The 16,701-nt window shown below is 43.9% G+C and overlaps 1 protein-coding gene and 1 pseudogene across 1 annotated transcript; both read right to left on the bottom strand.

Annotated features, from left to right (window-relative positions):
* Positions 1 to 1,710: 1,710 nt before the first annotated feature.
* LOC139707723 (small cysteine and glycine repeat-containing protein 5-like) lies at positions 1,711 to 2,031 on the bottom strand. The gene has a single exon (XM_071619410.1). The coding sequence runs from the start codon at positions 2,029 to 2,031 to the stop codon at positions 1,711 to 1,713; it is 321 nt and encodes a 106-aa protein (XP_071475511.1).
* Positions 2,032 to 13,460: 11,429 nt separating this feature from the next.
* LOC114098000 (U6atac minor spliceosomal RNA) lies at positions 13,461 to 13,574 on the bottom strand (annotated as a pseudogene).
* Positions 13,575 to 16,701: the final 3,127 nt, after the last annotated feature.

The following is a 16,701-nucleotide window of genomic DNA, read 5'->3' as shown; positions in this document are numbered from 1 at the left end:
TGCAACATGTAAGGAAAGGTTTCAGTTGTGCATATGGAATGCCAACTGCATAGGTGTTAGTGCATTGGAATGGAGACACAGATCTCCTATACCTAAAGTCCTTCTAAAGAAAACAGTTGGCCATTGTTTGTCCTAAATTATTTATAAGTTCCCCTCCTATAGGTAAAAAAATGACCAAGTTTCTAAAAGTGTAGGCTATGTCACAGACGAGTAGAGATTAGTTCTTTCCACTTTCTAAACCTACTATTACAGTTATTGAAATCTTCAATTATGTAGATGTTTTCTCTCTGTGACTTGTATTTTCATAATTATGCATGAGGGGTATATTCTTGGGTCTTGAACAATCAGGCACTTATATTCTTAGCTTGGCTTGGCTTAGAGTCAAGTCATTTCAGTCTTTATTCTAAACTTCCCACAGAACTTAAATATCTTTACCCTCTCACACATTGAAAGTTCATCAATAGTATGGTGGTCTTTGATCAACATCTCACATCCATTTTGTATTTTGGTTTTGCTTGTTCTCATGAGACTATTCTCATGTAGAATCACTCTCAGAAGCTGGCAAATATACAATTAAAGTTTTATGAGACTGATTATAGAATAAAAACAAGGAGATTGGGGACCTAGCTCTTTGGGTGTGGGACTAAACTTATGTCAGTGAGTTTGATAGCATTTGCTCCCGATATACTTCAACCCACTCCAACATGGAAATACCTGATTGCCTGATCTGTTCACAATCTCTTTGGAAAATGCATCTTTGTGACAAGTATTTTTTATTGAAGTCCATATACTTCAATTGGGATCAGAAAAAGGAAAGAGGAAAGAATTGAAAATATATTTGTCTTAAGATTATCCTTTTCAGGGATAGGTTAGGCTGATTTAGGATAAAATGCCTGCTATTTTTCTGGTACAGGAACAACCCAAATTGGGTTCGTGCTCCTTTGACCCTACCCAATGAGTGGAGAGGAGCTTCAGGCATTTTTGAAGTGAATGAACAATTTTTTATTGACTTCAAAAAAATGAGTTCACAAGCAGTAAGATAGGGAACTTGAACTTGGGCATATAAGGTTGCTCTAAAACCCGTTCCTACATGTGAACAGTGTTTCTGCTCTGTGTATTGGGCCCACAATGCATCTCAGCATGACTTTGATCATGAAAGAAATAAATACAACAGTAGAGGAAATTCTTTTCAACAAGGATTTCTTTATTTAACTTGGATAGATTTATAAAATACAATGATCCTTTTATAGCAAGACAACAAATAAAGGTATAAGAGATCTTCACCCCATCAATCAATGGTACATTATTCTATGCATTAGATTATTGGAGTCCTGGGTATAAGAGTACAGTGGAAATGGCCTATAGTGTATGGCACAGTGAAAGATGAACAGGTACTGAAGTTATATGAAAGAATGTCAGAAAAACATAGAAAGTTAGTAGCTATAATTCCATCATCTATTAGTTAAACATGTGGATTATTTTCCCATAGCTGAGCTGCTCTGGATTTCACAGGTCTTATCTTACCACCACTAGACATCAGTATTTTGAAAGTATGGATCTGTGATGTGACAGAGAGGCAGGTATCAAATTTACAATCCTTGAATGCACATGAGCAACTTCAGGTCACGGGAAGAGAAGTAGGAGGAATGGAGAAAGACTCACCAAAGTGCAAGGACATCCCAGCAACTGCCATCAAAGCCTGGCGGCCGCCTAACAACAACACTGCTTCTTGCAGCAGCACTTCTGCTGGCAGCAGCACTTCTGCTGGCAGCAGCCCTTCCCACAGCCACAGCTACAGGAGCGGCAGCAGGTGCGGCGGCAGCAGCACGTCCTGGGGGTGCAGCAGCCACAGCAGCCACAGCAGCCACCGCAGCCACCGCAGCCACCACAGCCACCACAGCCACAGCTACCACAGCCACAGCTGCCGCAGCTACCGCAGCCACAGCTGCTGCAGCTACCGCAGCCACCACATCCACCGCAGCCACCACATCCACCGCAGCCACCACAGCCTCCACAGCCACAGCAACCCATGTTGTCAGTAGAGAGGACTCAGGTGCAGAGAGGAGAGGACTCAGGAGAGGAGAGGGAGGTCTGGTGCTTTCCTCTGCCAGGGGCCTTTAAATATGCCAGCAGGACCTGGCACGTGGCACAGTCACTTCCTTGTTGTTGTTTTGGCCAGTTTCTGTGGTGGACGCTTGCTTCCTGATGGTTACTCCCTTAGGGTGCACGACTTGATTTGTATTTCAATTTTAGATAGATTCCCCTCTGTTTCAACAATGGGGTCAGAACTGACTGAATGAAATCTTTACTAACAAATTGCCTTTCTCCATCTGTCTGTCAGAGACAACAATTCCTTTGGTTAGTCGTCATTGCCCAAGCCCATGAGACCCAGTTCTCCTGGGTTCTCACAGGTCAGGGCTAGCCTCTCAGGGAGAATGCCATGCCCTAGCTTTCTTCTTTACTCTGTCTACACATTTTAGGTACATTATCTTTAATCACCTTTTAAAAATGATTTAGGTGTGTAGAGAGTGTTAATCAGGGTTCTCTCAAGGAAAAGAACCAACAGGATACACACACATATGTTTTTCTAGATTGGCTTACACAACCAGAGGTTGTGGATAGTCCCACAATGGCTGTCTACAGGCTGAAGAGCTAGAGGAACAAGTAGCTGCTCAGTTCAAGAAGCTGCAACCTCAGAATAAGAGGGATCAATAATGTGGCTCCAGCCCTGGACCAAAGGCCTGAAAATTTTCTGGAGAGTCACTGGTCAGAGTCCTCTTTGGAAGAGGGAAGGAATTGGGGTTGATGTCCTCAAGCGATTGCAGCAGCAGTCAAGACCTGTTCAAGAAGAATCAGGCTTGCATCTGCTGCTACCTCCTTGTTGTTCTTCCAACTTTTTGATTCCACCCAAACCTCCAACCTATTGGACTGTGCTGCCCACACTTAGGGTAGGTCTCTGCTCACATTTGCTGTCTCACATGCCAATCATTTCTAGAAACACCCTCATGGATACACCCAGAAGTCTGTTAGTCTTGAGCACCTCTTAATTCAATTGAGTTGACAATTCAGATTAATGATCACAGAGAATATCTATGAAAATGGGTTTTCAAGTCCAATAAGCCTAGGAAATGTTGGATATTATGTTGCCATTTAAGAAATTCACATTACTATTGCATTCATCAGTTTTTAATTGCTGTGACCAAAATACCTGACAAGAACAACCTAGAGTAGGAAGAAATCTATTTGGGCTCAAGAGGTTCAGTCCACCGTTGGCTGACATAATTTTTCTAGGCCTGTGATGACTCAGAACATTGTGGTGGAAGGGCATGGTGGAGGGAAGCTGTTTAGTTTATGGTAGCCTGCTGAGAGCCATAGCCGAGTCTGAATGACGCATGGCATTTTTGCCAGAATGGAGTGGTTGAGAGGTGACGCCAGCAAGCCATTGAGATGATAATGGTTATGTTAAGCTGTGTATATTAGACCCCTGCTGTCCGCCTCAGCCTGCTACTTTGGAGTTCTCGCGGGGATTTCTGGAGAGTTCCCATTGGTTGGGGAAGTGCCGGAGGAGGGATTTCCGGTTGGTGGTTCTTGGAGGAGCGTTCAGGAGAGTTCCCGGGGAGCGTGTGTGGAGTGTGCTGGTGGAGTTCAGAAATAAAGTTTGTTCCTGCTTCAGTGGCTCGTGATTTGTGCCCAGCCAGACTGCAGCAGTAGCCAGGGAGGAGGGGGAGGGAGAGGGAGAAAGAAGAAAAGAAGAGGAAGAAGAAGAGGAGGAGGAGGAGGAAGAGAGGAAGAAGAAGAGGAACTAGAAGAAGAAAAAGAGGAAGAGGAGAAGGAGGAGGAGGAAGAAGAGGAATTAATAGAAGAAGGAGGAGGAGGAGGAACTAATAGAAGGAGGAGGAGGGGGAGGGAGGAGAAAGAAGGAGGAGAAGGGAAAGGGAGAGCCAGGGACAATACATAATCCCAAGGGCACACCCCCAGTGACCTGCTATCTCCAGCCACTTCTTACCTGCCTACAGTCCCCACCAACAATCCATTCAAACTATTAATCCATTAAATGAATTATTTCACCTACAAGGTTATGACTCTCATAATGTAACCATTTTGCCTCTGAATATTCTTGCATCGCCTAACACATGAGCTTTTGGGGGGACATTAAATATCCAAATCCTAACAAATTGTATTAGAGGTAATAAGTTCTTGAGGGACTTACAAAGTGAGAAATAGAGCAATTGTTACATGTCAAGTAGAAACTTTAAACAATGAATCCACTCAAAGTAGCAACAAATTTATAATATAACAGCATACAATTTTAAAGACTTAGAACATCTTTATGGAGAAAATTGTTAAATTATATTGAAAGATAAAAGAAAAATAAGTGAAGAAATATACTAAGGTTCATGGATGGGAAATCTCAATGTCTAAAAGATGTCTATCCTTCCCAATATTATTGATGAATTCATTGCAACTGATTAAAAACACAAACAGATTTTTAAAAAATTGCCTTTAAAAAAAAAAGAAAAAAGAAACCAAAACTTGACAGCTTCCACTCAAAGACCAAGTTCTGAAGCATTTCCCTGTTTTCTTCTAGTAGGTCCAGAGTGTTGGGTCTTACAATTAGACTTCAATCCCATTTTGAGTTAATTTTTATTATTTGGTGAGAAACAGCATTCTAGTTTCATTTTTATGCATGTGGCTATCTAAGCAATTATGTTTGAAAGACATAAATACACATTTTATTGTGCATAGTCTTATGCATACTTTGCTAATCATCCTTACCCACATTTATGCTAACAGTGCTTCTATTTTTTAATGTCACCATTCTCATTTCTGTGATCTAAAGGAAACTTTTCCTCCCCACTCCCCTTTTTGACAATTCCTCCTGCAAGTGTGGCTGTCAAGAGGAAGAAAGACAAAAGGCAGCCATAGTGGGAGGGGGCCTGGTTTAATAGATGCTCTCCTATTTGAAGGTGGGAGGTAGGTTTTGATGCTGTTGAGGAGGGTGCAGAAAGCGGGGGGAGTTCGTTGCTCCGTTTGAAGCGTCTAGAATGGGCAGCACCTTACAGATGCTCAAGGGGGATGGGAGTTAAGGAGAAGAAAACCCCTAAGAAAGGAGATTTAAAAGGCCATGGAGGGTAGTTTTGAGAGGACAGATGGAGGGAACAGCCTTTGATGGCTGCAAAAAACGGGGAACAGAATCTCACACATCTCAATTGTTAGCCCAAGGCAAGGAGGAGGGTTGGGCAGATCCATGGCCATTTTATGAACTCCACCAAGGTAGGAAGTGCCACCTTCTCAGAGTTGAAGAGGAGGCTTCCTCTAAAGAAAGGGGAAAGCTTTGAGGTAGTTCTTGTAGGAAGAGGGGAATCCAGCAGCTGAGAGAAAAGGGGTGAGTGGGCCAGAAAGGGGTAGAACCGAGGCTGCCACTGTGCCTGATGGATGCCATTTCTGGGGCCATTGACTGATCTTAGCTCCCTCTAGTCTCTCCTGTATTCTTCTACCCCAACACCATTTCCTTCTTATTTTCTCTACCTTGTTCTCTCCTTCTAATGTTACAACTAAGACAGAGGGGGTGGGGAGAGAAAGATAAGATTCGTTTGGAGCCATCATTGACCTGCATCTTTAAGAAGGAGTAGAAGGTTGGCAGTGGAAGACAGAGCTTTCAGGGAAGGCGTGGCCGCAGGGAGGCAGGGAGGGAGATCAAGCTGAGATTGTGTGGTCCCGAGCTTCCTTTGTGAAAGCAAAGGCCTGTGTTGAAGGAGCAATCTGCTGTGTGCCCTGCACCTGCCGCAGTTCATCCCAGGTGTCTGTACTCAGGGGTGCTGTTCTTGGCTGGCTGGTGTGTCTTTGCTGGATCTTGCCTGTCTCATTGTATCTGTCTCTGTCTCATTTCTGAGGGTTTAGCATGGTGCTGAGCACTCGACCATAACTATGAGCTACCAGCAGTAGTGGTCTTAATCACAAACTCTCCCTTCTCATGTAGCCTTCCTTAGATTACTCCGGAGCCCTGGTGAGAGACGAATCTGCGATGGCAAAGTGAAGCCACATTGTTGAGGGCATTTAATGCCAACTGGTGAATCTGAATTGTTGTGTAGGAGTGAAATAGGTAGCACTGGAAAATATAACGGCACGGGGTGGCTTTTTCTTTCTCCATGCGGGAGATTCAACCTAGGGCCTCATGCATGCTAGGCAAGTGCTCTACCACTGAGCTACATCCCCAGGCGAGGGTAGCTTTTTAACTATAGAAGAACCAAAATTCCATAAAAATAGCATTAAATCTCATTATCCCACGTAGTCACCCTATATAGATTTAAACAGTCAGAGTGCACGTCAATAATAAGAAACATTTTAAAGTAGTTTGTTTTGTCAAGGACCAACAGCTTCCCAGTCTCTGCCCTAGATGTCCTTAAAGTGTGGCCCAAGAATTCTGGAGGCCCTCAGATTATTATAATAGTCTTTTCCCCAACTCCATATCTGTAGGAGACTGAATTTTCCTCATGTCCTACAATCAAAAGAACAGAGTGTAATAGACTCGTTGAAGAAGTTGATATGGGAATCCAGCTGTCTCTGATTAGCTGGACATTAAAGCAGAAATATAAAACAATGCCACTGTACTCACTGATTTTTTAAAAAATATAGTCATTTTCTCACAAAATGTATTATTTATGTGAGCATGGGATAGGCTTGTATTGTTATTTTAAAATCAATTCTTAACTACTTTTTTTTTTTTTTGGTACCAGGAAGTAAACTCGGGTACTCGGCCGTTAAGTCACATCCCCAGCCCCATTTTGTGTTTTATTTAGAGACAGGGTCTCACTGAGTTGCTTAGCACCTTGCAGCTGCTGAGGTTGTCTTAGCATCCCAAGCTGCTGGGATTACAGGTGTGTGCCACCGTGGCTAATTCTTAAATACTTTTTTAAAAGACAGTGTTAATTTCTTTTCTTTTTTTTTAACTTTCCTGTGTATCTCCTTTAATAGTGGATTCTTTTTTTTTAATTTTTTAGTTGTAGTTGGATACAATACCTTTATTTTATATATTTATGTGGTGCTGAGAATTGAACCCAGGGCCTTGCACATGCTAGGTGAGTGCTCTACCTCTGAGCCACAATCCCAGCCCAGACAGAGTTAATTTCAAACGCAGTAAGTATGTATAAATATCAGCCAATTAACAAGAGCTATCTGAGACCTCAATTATTTTTATGAGCACAGGGTTTGTGAGGCTAAAGTTTGAGAGTTGCTTCTCTACCCTTTCTGTATGGTAAATGTGTTAATGTGTTTTTCAAAATCTGAACGTGGGGCAGCCCTGGGCACAAGATTCCCTGAGGAGGGAGGGAAGTGTACTTTATAGATTGGAAGTCAGTTCAGAGGCCAAAGTTTGGGAGAGTCATGTCCTCCCCAATCCCTCAGGGAGTCAAAGAGCATGTGACAAATAAGGCCTCTAAGAAGAATAGAGTCAAAAAGCCTGTTTGGCTTTCTTTAAATTAATCATTTCTTAAAGGTATTTGAACCCTTTCTGTGAAGTACAGTTTAACATACTGTGAAACTAGGGTTGTTCCAAACAAATTTTGGGAAGCCCAAGACTGATTATTCCCTCTTGGCAGACAATCATCTTCCTGAGTTCTGAGCTAACTTTTCCAAACTAGGTGTCAGAGGAGGGTTGTGTTTTGGGGGATAGTAGAGCTTCCTGGGGCCTCTGAAACTTCACCTCTGGTTGCTTGTGGCCACCTCTATCATTAAGACTGGATCTATAAACGTGACTCATGCAAGAAGAATTTATTGAGAGGGAAGTTCACATGCGAGAAGACGGACCTGAGGACTGTGGGCTTCCCCAGGGAGGGTGCTTGGATAAGTCCCTGAATGAGTCCAGTGTTTGTGGTCAGGGCCTCCCTCTTTGAACATGACTTCAGACCAGTGATGGAAGTGGCTGATATTGGAAGATACCTCCTTTAGGTTAAGTTCGCCTTTTCCTACTGAAGTGATCCCTAGGAATGTTCCCTGGACAGGAGTCAAGAGAAATATAGAATTCCCCTTGGAAAATAATAGTGAGCAAGGAAAACATCAAAGGCAGACACATCTAGTCCAAGACTGGCTGTACTTGCACATATGGATAGCTCCTTTGCTAAATATCCCCAGTGGGTGGGACAGAGGAAAATTTATCCAAACTGATTTAAGTGACTTAATGAGACTTCAGGTATCTAGTAGGAAAATCAGGAGTCTGAGGTTTTTCTATAGAAACTGAAATAACAAGGAAGTGGTCATGTGCCCATCCTCTCCTCTCCCAGAGTTGGTACTTAAGGGCCCCCAGCAGAAGGAGGCTCCAGACCTCCCTCTCCTCTCCTGAGTCCTCTCCTCTCTGCACCTGAGTCCTCTCTACTGACAACATGGGTTGCTGTGGCTGTGGAGGCTGTGGTGGCTGTGGTGGCTGCGGTGGCTGCGGTGGCTGCGGTGGCTGTGGCGGCTGTGGTAGCTGCGGCAGCTGTGGCTGTGGCAGCTGTGGCTGTGGTAGCTGTGGTAGCTGTGGTGGCTGCGGTGGCTGTGGTGGCTGCTGTGGCTGCTGTGGCTGCTGCTGTGGCTGCTGTGGCTGCTGCACCCGCAGGGTGTGCTGCCGCCGCACCTGCTGTCGCTCCTGCGGCTGTGGGAAGGGCTGCTGCCAGCAGAAGTGCTGCTGCCAGAAGCAGTGCTGCTGCTAGGCGGCCGCAGGACCCTCACTCTGTCTTGTTGGTAAGACCTCACGTCCCCGGATTCTCTCCAATCTCTCCCTCCCCTGTCACCAGCTTATCCCCTTGTGCTGCGTGGGGCTCAGGCTTTGTCCTTCTGAGATCTTCCTTTGTCCACGCTGCACAACTCTCCCAAACCACAGACTGTGAAGCAAGCATGAAGCCCAAGAGCTGATGGTAAGATAACTGGGTAAACTCAGAGACCGGCCGGAACCCTAATGGGTTATTATTCAAAAATGTTCCACCTTCTCTAAATTCCGACTTGGATTTGGCCATTTTGATGTTTGCTGCGCGTGGGCAGTCTTTCCTATGGCTTTTGTCTATGTGCACTCTTTTATATTTCCTAATAAAATGACTTAAGACAATCAAAAGCTCTTCATTGGTCGTGTTTTCATCAACTGCTCTGTTGGCTCTCCTGCCTGCACTGTGATTCCAGTTTTGGCTCACACTCCTCCTTCATCCCAACGCTGGCCAGGGGCCTGGACCCTGCCATTTGTTACAGGGGACACAACCCCCAAGCTCCTTCCCTGAAATATTATTTTACCTGAAGCGTCTGTGTCTTTGGACTCCCCCAGATCTCCATGATGAGGGTGGTGGGATGGTTGATGTTGGTGGGGGGTTTGTTTCTTGAACCTTCACTAAGAATGAAAAAAACGGGCTGAATGGGAAGGTGAAGGTGTGCAGCCTCTGCCCTGTGGTGCCCAGTGAGTTCCAAAGAGGCTGGCAAACTTTCCTGGGCAGGAGCTGTTGGCTGTGGGGTTCTGAAGTTTCTGGATTCATCTGGATTCCTGTGCTCACCATTCACCTCCGTTCTCTGCTGCTGATCGCATTCAGAAATCTCACCAGGCATCCCCAGGGAAAAGGGAACTGCCACTCCCCAGTGCTAACAAGGCAGGTTAATTCACCTCAGCAGGCAGGAGGGGGAGCCCCCATTTTTAAAACTTTCTTTCTTTCTTTCTTTCTTTCTTTCTTTCTTTCTTTCTTTCTTTCTTTCTTTCTTTCTTTCTTTCTACTGGGGATGAACCCAGGGGTGCTTTACCCACTGAGCCACATCCCAAGCCCTTTTTTATATTTTATTTTGAGACACACAGAGTCTCACTAAGTGGATCAGGGCCTTGCTAAATCCCTGAGGCTGGCTTTAAACTTTGCCTCAGCCTCCTGAGTTTATGGGATTATGGGCATGTGCCACCACACCCACTTTGATGTCAGTCCAAAGCTTGGTTTCTAGCACAGTTCTACCAGCAACGCTGCAGAGGGGCTGTGTTTCCTTTTGCCCATTCAGTTCCTTGGTCTCCCGGTGTGCACGAATGCTTCCATCCCTCATGACAACCCTGGGAGGGGGTGGTATCAGACTTGTTTCATAGCTGGAGACCAAAGCTGGGGCCCTTAGGAAACTCACCCAAAGAATCACAACTAGTAACTCATGATTTAATACCAGGATTTTTTTTTTTTTAAACCCACATCTCCCTCCAAACCTCTTTTTCTACTTTACTGAGACCCAGCGCTTAAAACTGTTTCCTTTTCCATTTCCTCTTCCACGCTCCTCACTTCCCAAGTTCAGAGACACAGGTGCTGTCACATGGCCCTTCCCGCCCTGCCAGGCGGTTCTTAGATACCGTGTCCTAAGAGCCACACTCTGGCTTCATCCTTCTCAGCCCTCCTCACTGCTGGGCTGGGAGTGCCCTCTTGCCAGGTGACAGCCGGCAACTCGTTCCTGGAGGATCTAAGTGTCTCCTGATGCCTGGCTCTGGAAGGCAGTGTTCTGAAGTTCCTGGATTCACCTAGATTCCAGCATAGATTGCATCGGAGACATTCTGAGATGGAAGCACTTTAGCTATTTTCCAAGTCATATTACTTATACCTCTTGAATCTACTCAAGGCCATTTAGAGGTGGCATGACTGTGGGGACATGTGACTAAATCAATGAGGGTCACTCCAAGTGACTTTGGGCTGACTGAATAAAGACACAGACACAGAAAATACCTTTTTCTTTGGGTTCAGTGACCACTCCTCAGCCACAGCTCCCCCAAGGAGGGCAAGGCAGGCAAGAAAGAGAGGGAGCATATCTCGAACCCGGGTTTTATTAATGGGGGGAGTTAATCCATGGAACATTCCATCCAAAAGAGGGCAAAAAGGTAGGATTACAACAACAAGTGGGTATAATTCAACCCCATCAGGTGGTGTTCACTCCCAGAGCTGCACCTTTCTTATCTGAGGTGAGGTAAAGTCCAGCTGCATTGCAGAGAGCAATACCAGTCCAGTATCTCTTTACTCAGGACTTAAAGGTGTGTGCATAGCTCCTGTTCAGGGCGGCCCCCAACACATGACTTTCCCAATTCCCTCCTTTCCTGTTAAACCTCCCCCACCTCAACTTACCCAGGGAAGATAGAAGGACTCTGAGCTCCATTAATACTTGTTTCTTTAGTATTAGATAACATATTATTTTGCTATTATTATTGATGAACAGGAGATAAATAAAATTCTACACAGACACACACACACATACACACAAACACCACCACCACCACCACCATTTTTTTCTGTTCTGTACAGCTGATGTATCTCTATCTATTCAGGCTCCAGAGGGAATCTGCACACATTGTACGCACTGGCTGGATGTTGAGAATGGAGGATGGTAGGTAAAGCCTCCTGGCCCTGCGGTGTTCACAGCCTAATGGGGAAGACGAGCAAGTAAATGACACCCTGTGTAGTGCAACAAGTGCCACAGCTGAGAGCATCCTAGGGTTCTTGGAAATGCAGGCAGGGTACCCTGTTCAGGATTTGGGTGGGGTGAAAGGGCATACAAAGCCTCATGCAGGAGGTGACAAGATCTAGTCATGAAGGTGAATGCTTTAAAAGCTTTGGAATGAGGGTGAGTCAGGACTGACTGGGGAGAGCTATTTCACCCAGGGGCAATTATGAGCAAAGACCAGAGGAAGCATGAACATCCAGGAATGGAGAGCAAAGTGTGGTGGAAGTTGAGGCGCAGAGGTGAGGAAGGTCCAGGTTGGACAAGAGCTCGCTCAAGTGTTTGGACTTATGCTCTGCACTATGGAAGAGTCTGAAGGATTCTGGGGGAGAGTGGCATGCTTTATAGAACATACCAGTCTGACAGCACAGGAAGAATGGATTGGAAGGAGTTGAGTCCTGGGGAAGAAAGACTAGACAAGAAGCCATTGTTGTGATCAGGGATTCACATGGGGTTCTGAAATACAGTGCAATGGAGAAATTTGAGAAATGTTTAAAGATAGTGCTGGGACTAATTGCTAAGTTAGTGGACTTGAGAAGAATCCAAGAATGATGTTTCTGGCTTGGACAGGTAGTGTGTGATCCAACATGGGCAGGTGGGGCAACAGGGCAAATGGATTAACTGGTCACCCAGAAACAGGGACAGGGCAGTGAGCATCATTGCATTTAGTACTTACAAGGCTAAGAGAGAGTTTCTCAGCTGTTGTATGGTGAGGCTAGGATTCAAACCCAGTCTATGACACTAAAGCTCATTTTCTTTCTTTCTTTCTCTTCTTTCCTTGGGGATTTGAACCCAGGGCCCCATGCATACCAGGCAAGCACTTTACCACTGAGCCACATCCTCCGCCCACAGCTCATTTTCTTTACTCTACCCTGTGTAGTTCGTCAGGGAGGAGTGGGGCAGGGAGTCTCACCTTGCTCTTCTCTCTGGCCTTTCAGAACCTAATACAGTGTTCACATGGAACTTCTCAAGAATGTTTCTTGGAGTAAATATAATTGAAACTGCTCAATGGGAAATGATGAGACCTTAAATTCTTTGGATTCCTGGTCACATGTGTCTTCCCTCCATCTATAGTCTTGCACAGGCAAGAGGGACAGCCACATTTGCATTTGCAGAACCGTGGTACCATTTAAGAACCTGGTCAGTACCAAACTGTCAAACTCTTTCAAAGTAAGAAGCCAGGCTGAGGCATGGTGGAGGCCAAGTCAGGCAAGGACAAGGTCTGATTCTCTTTCTATAGAATTTTATATTTTACTCATCATGGATTTTTTTTCATACTTATTTTGATTTTTTAATTATATTATTTATCTTAATAATTGAATTTATGTTTTTGGTGCCACCTTAAATTTTGTAGCCCAGAAAATTGCCTCCCTCACTCACTTTATTTTAGCCCTGGAAAGACCCGTTCTTTGGATCCAAGTACTCCCCACAGCTGTTAGCTCTGTATTTAACCTGGATTAATGCGTATTTATTAGAAAGTGTGAACACTTCAGACTGAGACTAAGCATCAGTGACCATGAAGAGCTTGTATGTTAATAAGAAAATCGTCCTCACTGTGATTATGGGAACAAGACAGATTCCCCTTCAGAGGGAAGTCAGCTGTAGAGGCTCCCATAGGCTCATTCCAGGCGTGTGAGAGGCTAAAAACTCCAAACTCAAACTGCACTGCAGCTCACCACAGTGTATTCAGTTTAATGCAGTTTGCTTACAGTAAAAATAAAATAAAGTTTAAAAATTCCCCTTTAACATGTTTTAAGGTCTATTTTAACTGGTAAATAAAAACATAAAAATGTTGCATATGGAGAGGATATCAGGTTCCCTTTTGAGTCATGAATACATTGTGCAATGTTTAAATCAGGTAAAACATATTTATCGCCTCAAATATTGATCATGTCTACATGGTGAAAACTTTCAAAATCTTTTCTTCCAGCTTTTTGAAGTGCACAGTACATTATTGTTATCTTCTAGCCACCCTACTGTGCATCAGCACACCAGAAAATAAAGCAAGGTCAGACGCTCAGAGGCAGGTGGCAGTGCTTGGACCCCTCAGGACAGAGGGCTCTTGGACCCTCATCAGGGGAGAGCTGACCTTCTCTCCTTTCATACAGTTTTCATACAGTAAAACCCCTTTGGCCAAGTGTGCTCATGGTCCAGCCCTCTCGGATAATGTGATGCCTGCTCTTCCCAGTGAAGCCTTCTAACTTGAAACAGACATACTTCAGAGAAGCCCTGCTTCAATAAAATAGTATTTACAAAACAACGGGTGGGCCGAAAGCGGGCCTCAGTTTATTGAGTCTGATCTAGAAGATAAGAAATCCAGTGGTGTACAAGGGTCCAAGGTCAGGCTGCCTGGGCCTGTTTCCCAACTTTTCAACTCCTTTGTGATCTTGGACAATGAACATTCCAATATTTTTTGGAGTGTTATTTCAAGAATAAACTTAAATGTTACATGTAAAATACTTAGAACATTATAAGATGTTCAGATGCCTGTAACATTATAAGAGCTCAAAAATATTTGCTCAGAAAACCATTTATTTGTTGGGTACAGTGGCACAGCCCTATAATCCGAGTGCTTGGGAGGCTGAGGCAGGAGGGTCCATAAATTCAACACCGGCCTCAGTACCTTAGTGAGGGCCTAAGCAACTTTTCAAGGGCAGGAAAGTTTCTTGACATTTCCATTTAAGGCTATAAGTTTACATTCCTTAGTGATGATATAATAAAATATAAAAAGGTCTGGGGAGGTGGCTTAGTGGTTAAGTGCCCCTGGGTTTAATCCCTGGTATCCCCCCGACCCCCACAAAAAAGTAAAACAAAAACAAAACAGAAAGGGTTGATTGAAGCATTGTAGAATTTTAGAGGAATGATGTATAATACAGATTGGACTTTCTTAGCCATTCGAGAAGCCTTTTCTTTGTGCTCCAATGAACTTGATCAGACCATGTGGGGCACCTAAGATCTTTAAAGGAGTAAATTCTCACCTTAGCTCTGATCTCATCTCCCTCCTGTGTTGGGTCCTTGCAGTTACCCTCTCCTGTGACCCATGACCCCTCGCATAAACCCTTTGACTTGGACTAATAACTGTTAGTTATCTGTTTTCCTTCAGCCTTTGAGGTGACAAAATGCAGGAGCAGAACCTCATCTTGGCCACTTTGGTTGATCACTCCTTTCTCCCAGGCAAGCCCTTTACCCAGCACAACACCTGTCAAAGGATGGGCAACATGGTTTGGTTCTTCCTATTAGCTGGAGATAATGAGGAGCCCATTTAGCTTATGCTTCTGTGGCCCACTGAAGTTGCTTTGGAGAGTTATCCTTATTGTACTCATTAATGTAATGTATTATGGATAAAATTTTCAGTAAGACTGCGTGTGTTTGAGAATTTTGAGTAGAGATGAAATTCCATACCTGTAGCCATTTAATTGGCCTGTCTCTGGGTTTTCATCTGGAATTTATCCTATAAGCTGCTGTCAGATATATCTTCCTGAAATACCGTTTTTTAAAAACCATGCCATATAAGTCATTTGAAAAGGAAACTTTTCAAAGTTCATTACTGTCTCAACTTGAATTTCCACCTTGAATACACTTTTCACCGTAGGAGAGACTAGCTGCAAGGGCCCAGCTCAGGAGGGAGATGAGATCAGAGCTAAGGTGCGAATTAACTCCTTGAAAGATCTTAGGTGCCCCACTGTAGGAATATACTTTCCTTTCTGTGTCTTGAATAAGTTTTCTCTTTTCCCTGGCCTACCTTGAAATACTAGTAATGGCTAACATCTATTGGTGTCTCAAGCTCTATTCTAAGAGTTTCAGATGTGTTATCACATGCATACTTCACAATAGCCCTATGATATAGTGTTATTATTTCCATCAGGGAATTAGGAAAGATTGGGTCATGTTTTTCTGGAGGTGGAGGATCAATTCATGCAGGATGATTGGAGACCGTGTCCTGTGCCCTCTCTTCCTTCTTCCTCTCCACCTATTAAGTCTGGTTTTTCCACTCCTAGCCAGCTCCTGCTCTGTCATCTCTATAAGCCAGCCTTTCTTTTCTGTGTAATTGGAAGTGATTTGTCACTCCTCTTAAAAATCTTAATATTCAGCTGGAACTTCACCAGCCACTGCTTTGAGACAACTCTTCCTTTATTGAGCTATAAATCTTTCTTTTCTTCCTTTTCCCAATTATTTTTTCTCATCTCTCTTATGGGTTTGGAGTAATTTAAACGCACATTTCTTTGGTTCACCCATATGGCCTTGCACATAACAAGGGTTCGACAAATGCGTATTGATTTGGTCCCATTTTGCTCAGCTGTTTATCTTTCACCATGGAACTATAGGCAGGAAGTTAATTGATAGGTGCACCAAATAGCATCCTCTATGTATTTAGGACAACAACACCTGGCTGTTTTTAGCTGGCATGCTGAGAACATGTAGGAATTTGTGCTACTGACTGCTAGGTGCCACACTGGAAAGCCAGATGGCTTCCAGTGACTTGGGTTTTACAGGTTGCCTGGATGGGGACTGGGTTGATAATCCCCAGGCCAAGCTGAGCTGACTGCCTATAGGCAGACATATATGAATGCAGATGCATTTTGAATGAATTTTGATCATTGCTTGATTTATTATTTTCTAATTTTGGCTTAAAATTGTTTTCAAGAAAAGAAAAGTTTTCATTAGCTGATATCTATGTAGGAGTCTAGTATTTGGGGTAATTATAGGGATTCCTACATTTTTTTTTTCACAAGGGAAACCTTCTGATTAAAATTCTGTGTGAATGCCTAAGACCTAGGGGTGATTTTGGGGTGCCCTGAGTCCTGCTTTCTCCAGCTTCTCTCTGCCTTTCCCCAACTTGACCATCCTTTCCATCGGCTCTTGCCTTTGTGAAATGTCTCTAACACAAATCCTTTTGCCACATTCATTGACATCTGTTTTTTCCTCTAGGGCAGCCACACTAATGTACACAGAACCTTTTTGTCCTTTTCTATAAGGAGGAAAGAAGTGGAGTAGGAGCACTTTTTTTTCCCTTACTGAAAGTGTTCTTTTATCTATTTGCTTGCAAAATACAGGGAAAATACACAGTTACAATATTTAAGATAAAAAATAATAATTCCATTTCCTTTAGAGATAACCATAAACTCATTTGCTGTTAAAGTGCTCCTTACCAGTCCAATCACAAGTAGCGACTCCAAATGGCAGTTTCCACATAGCCTGGACTCTCGTTAATGCCTTACCCATTATCTGAATGTCTGG

Source organism: Marmota flaviventris, chromosome 11 (genome assembly GCF_047511675.1).
Source record: "Marmota flaviventris isolate mMarFla1 chromosome 11, mMarFla1.hap1, whole genome shotgun sequence".
NCBI classification, from domain to species: domain Eukaryota; kingdom Metazoa; phylum Chordata; class Mammalia; order Rodentia; family Sciuridae; genus Marmota; species Marmota flaviventris.
The sequence above is the reverse complement of the archived record's forward strand: the minus strand, read 5'-3'. Positions and strand labels throughout refer to the sequence as shown.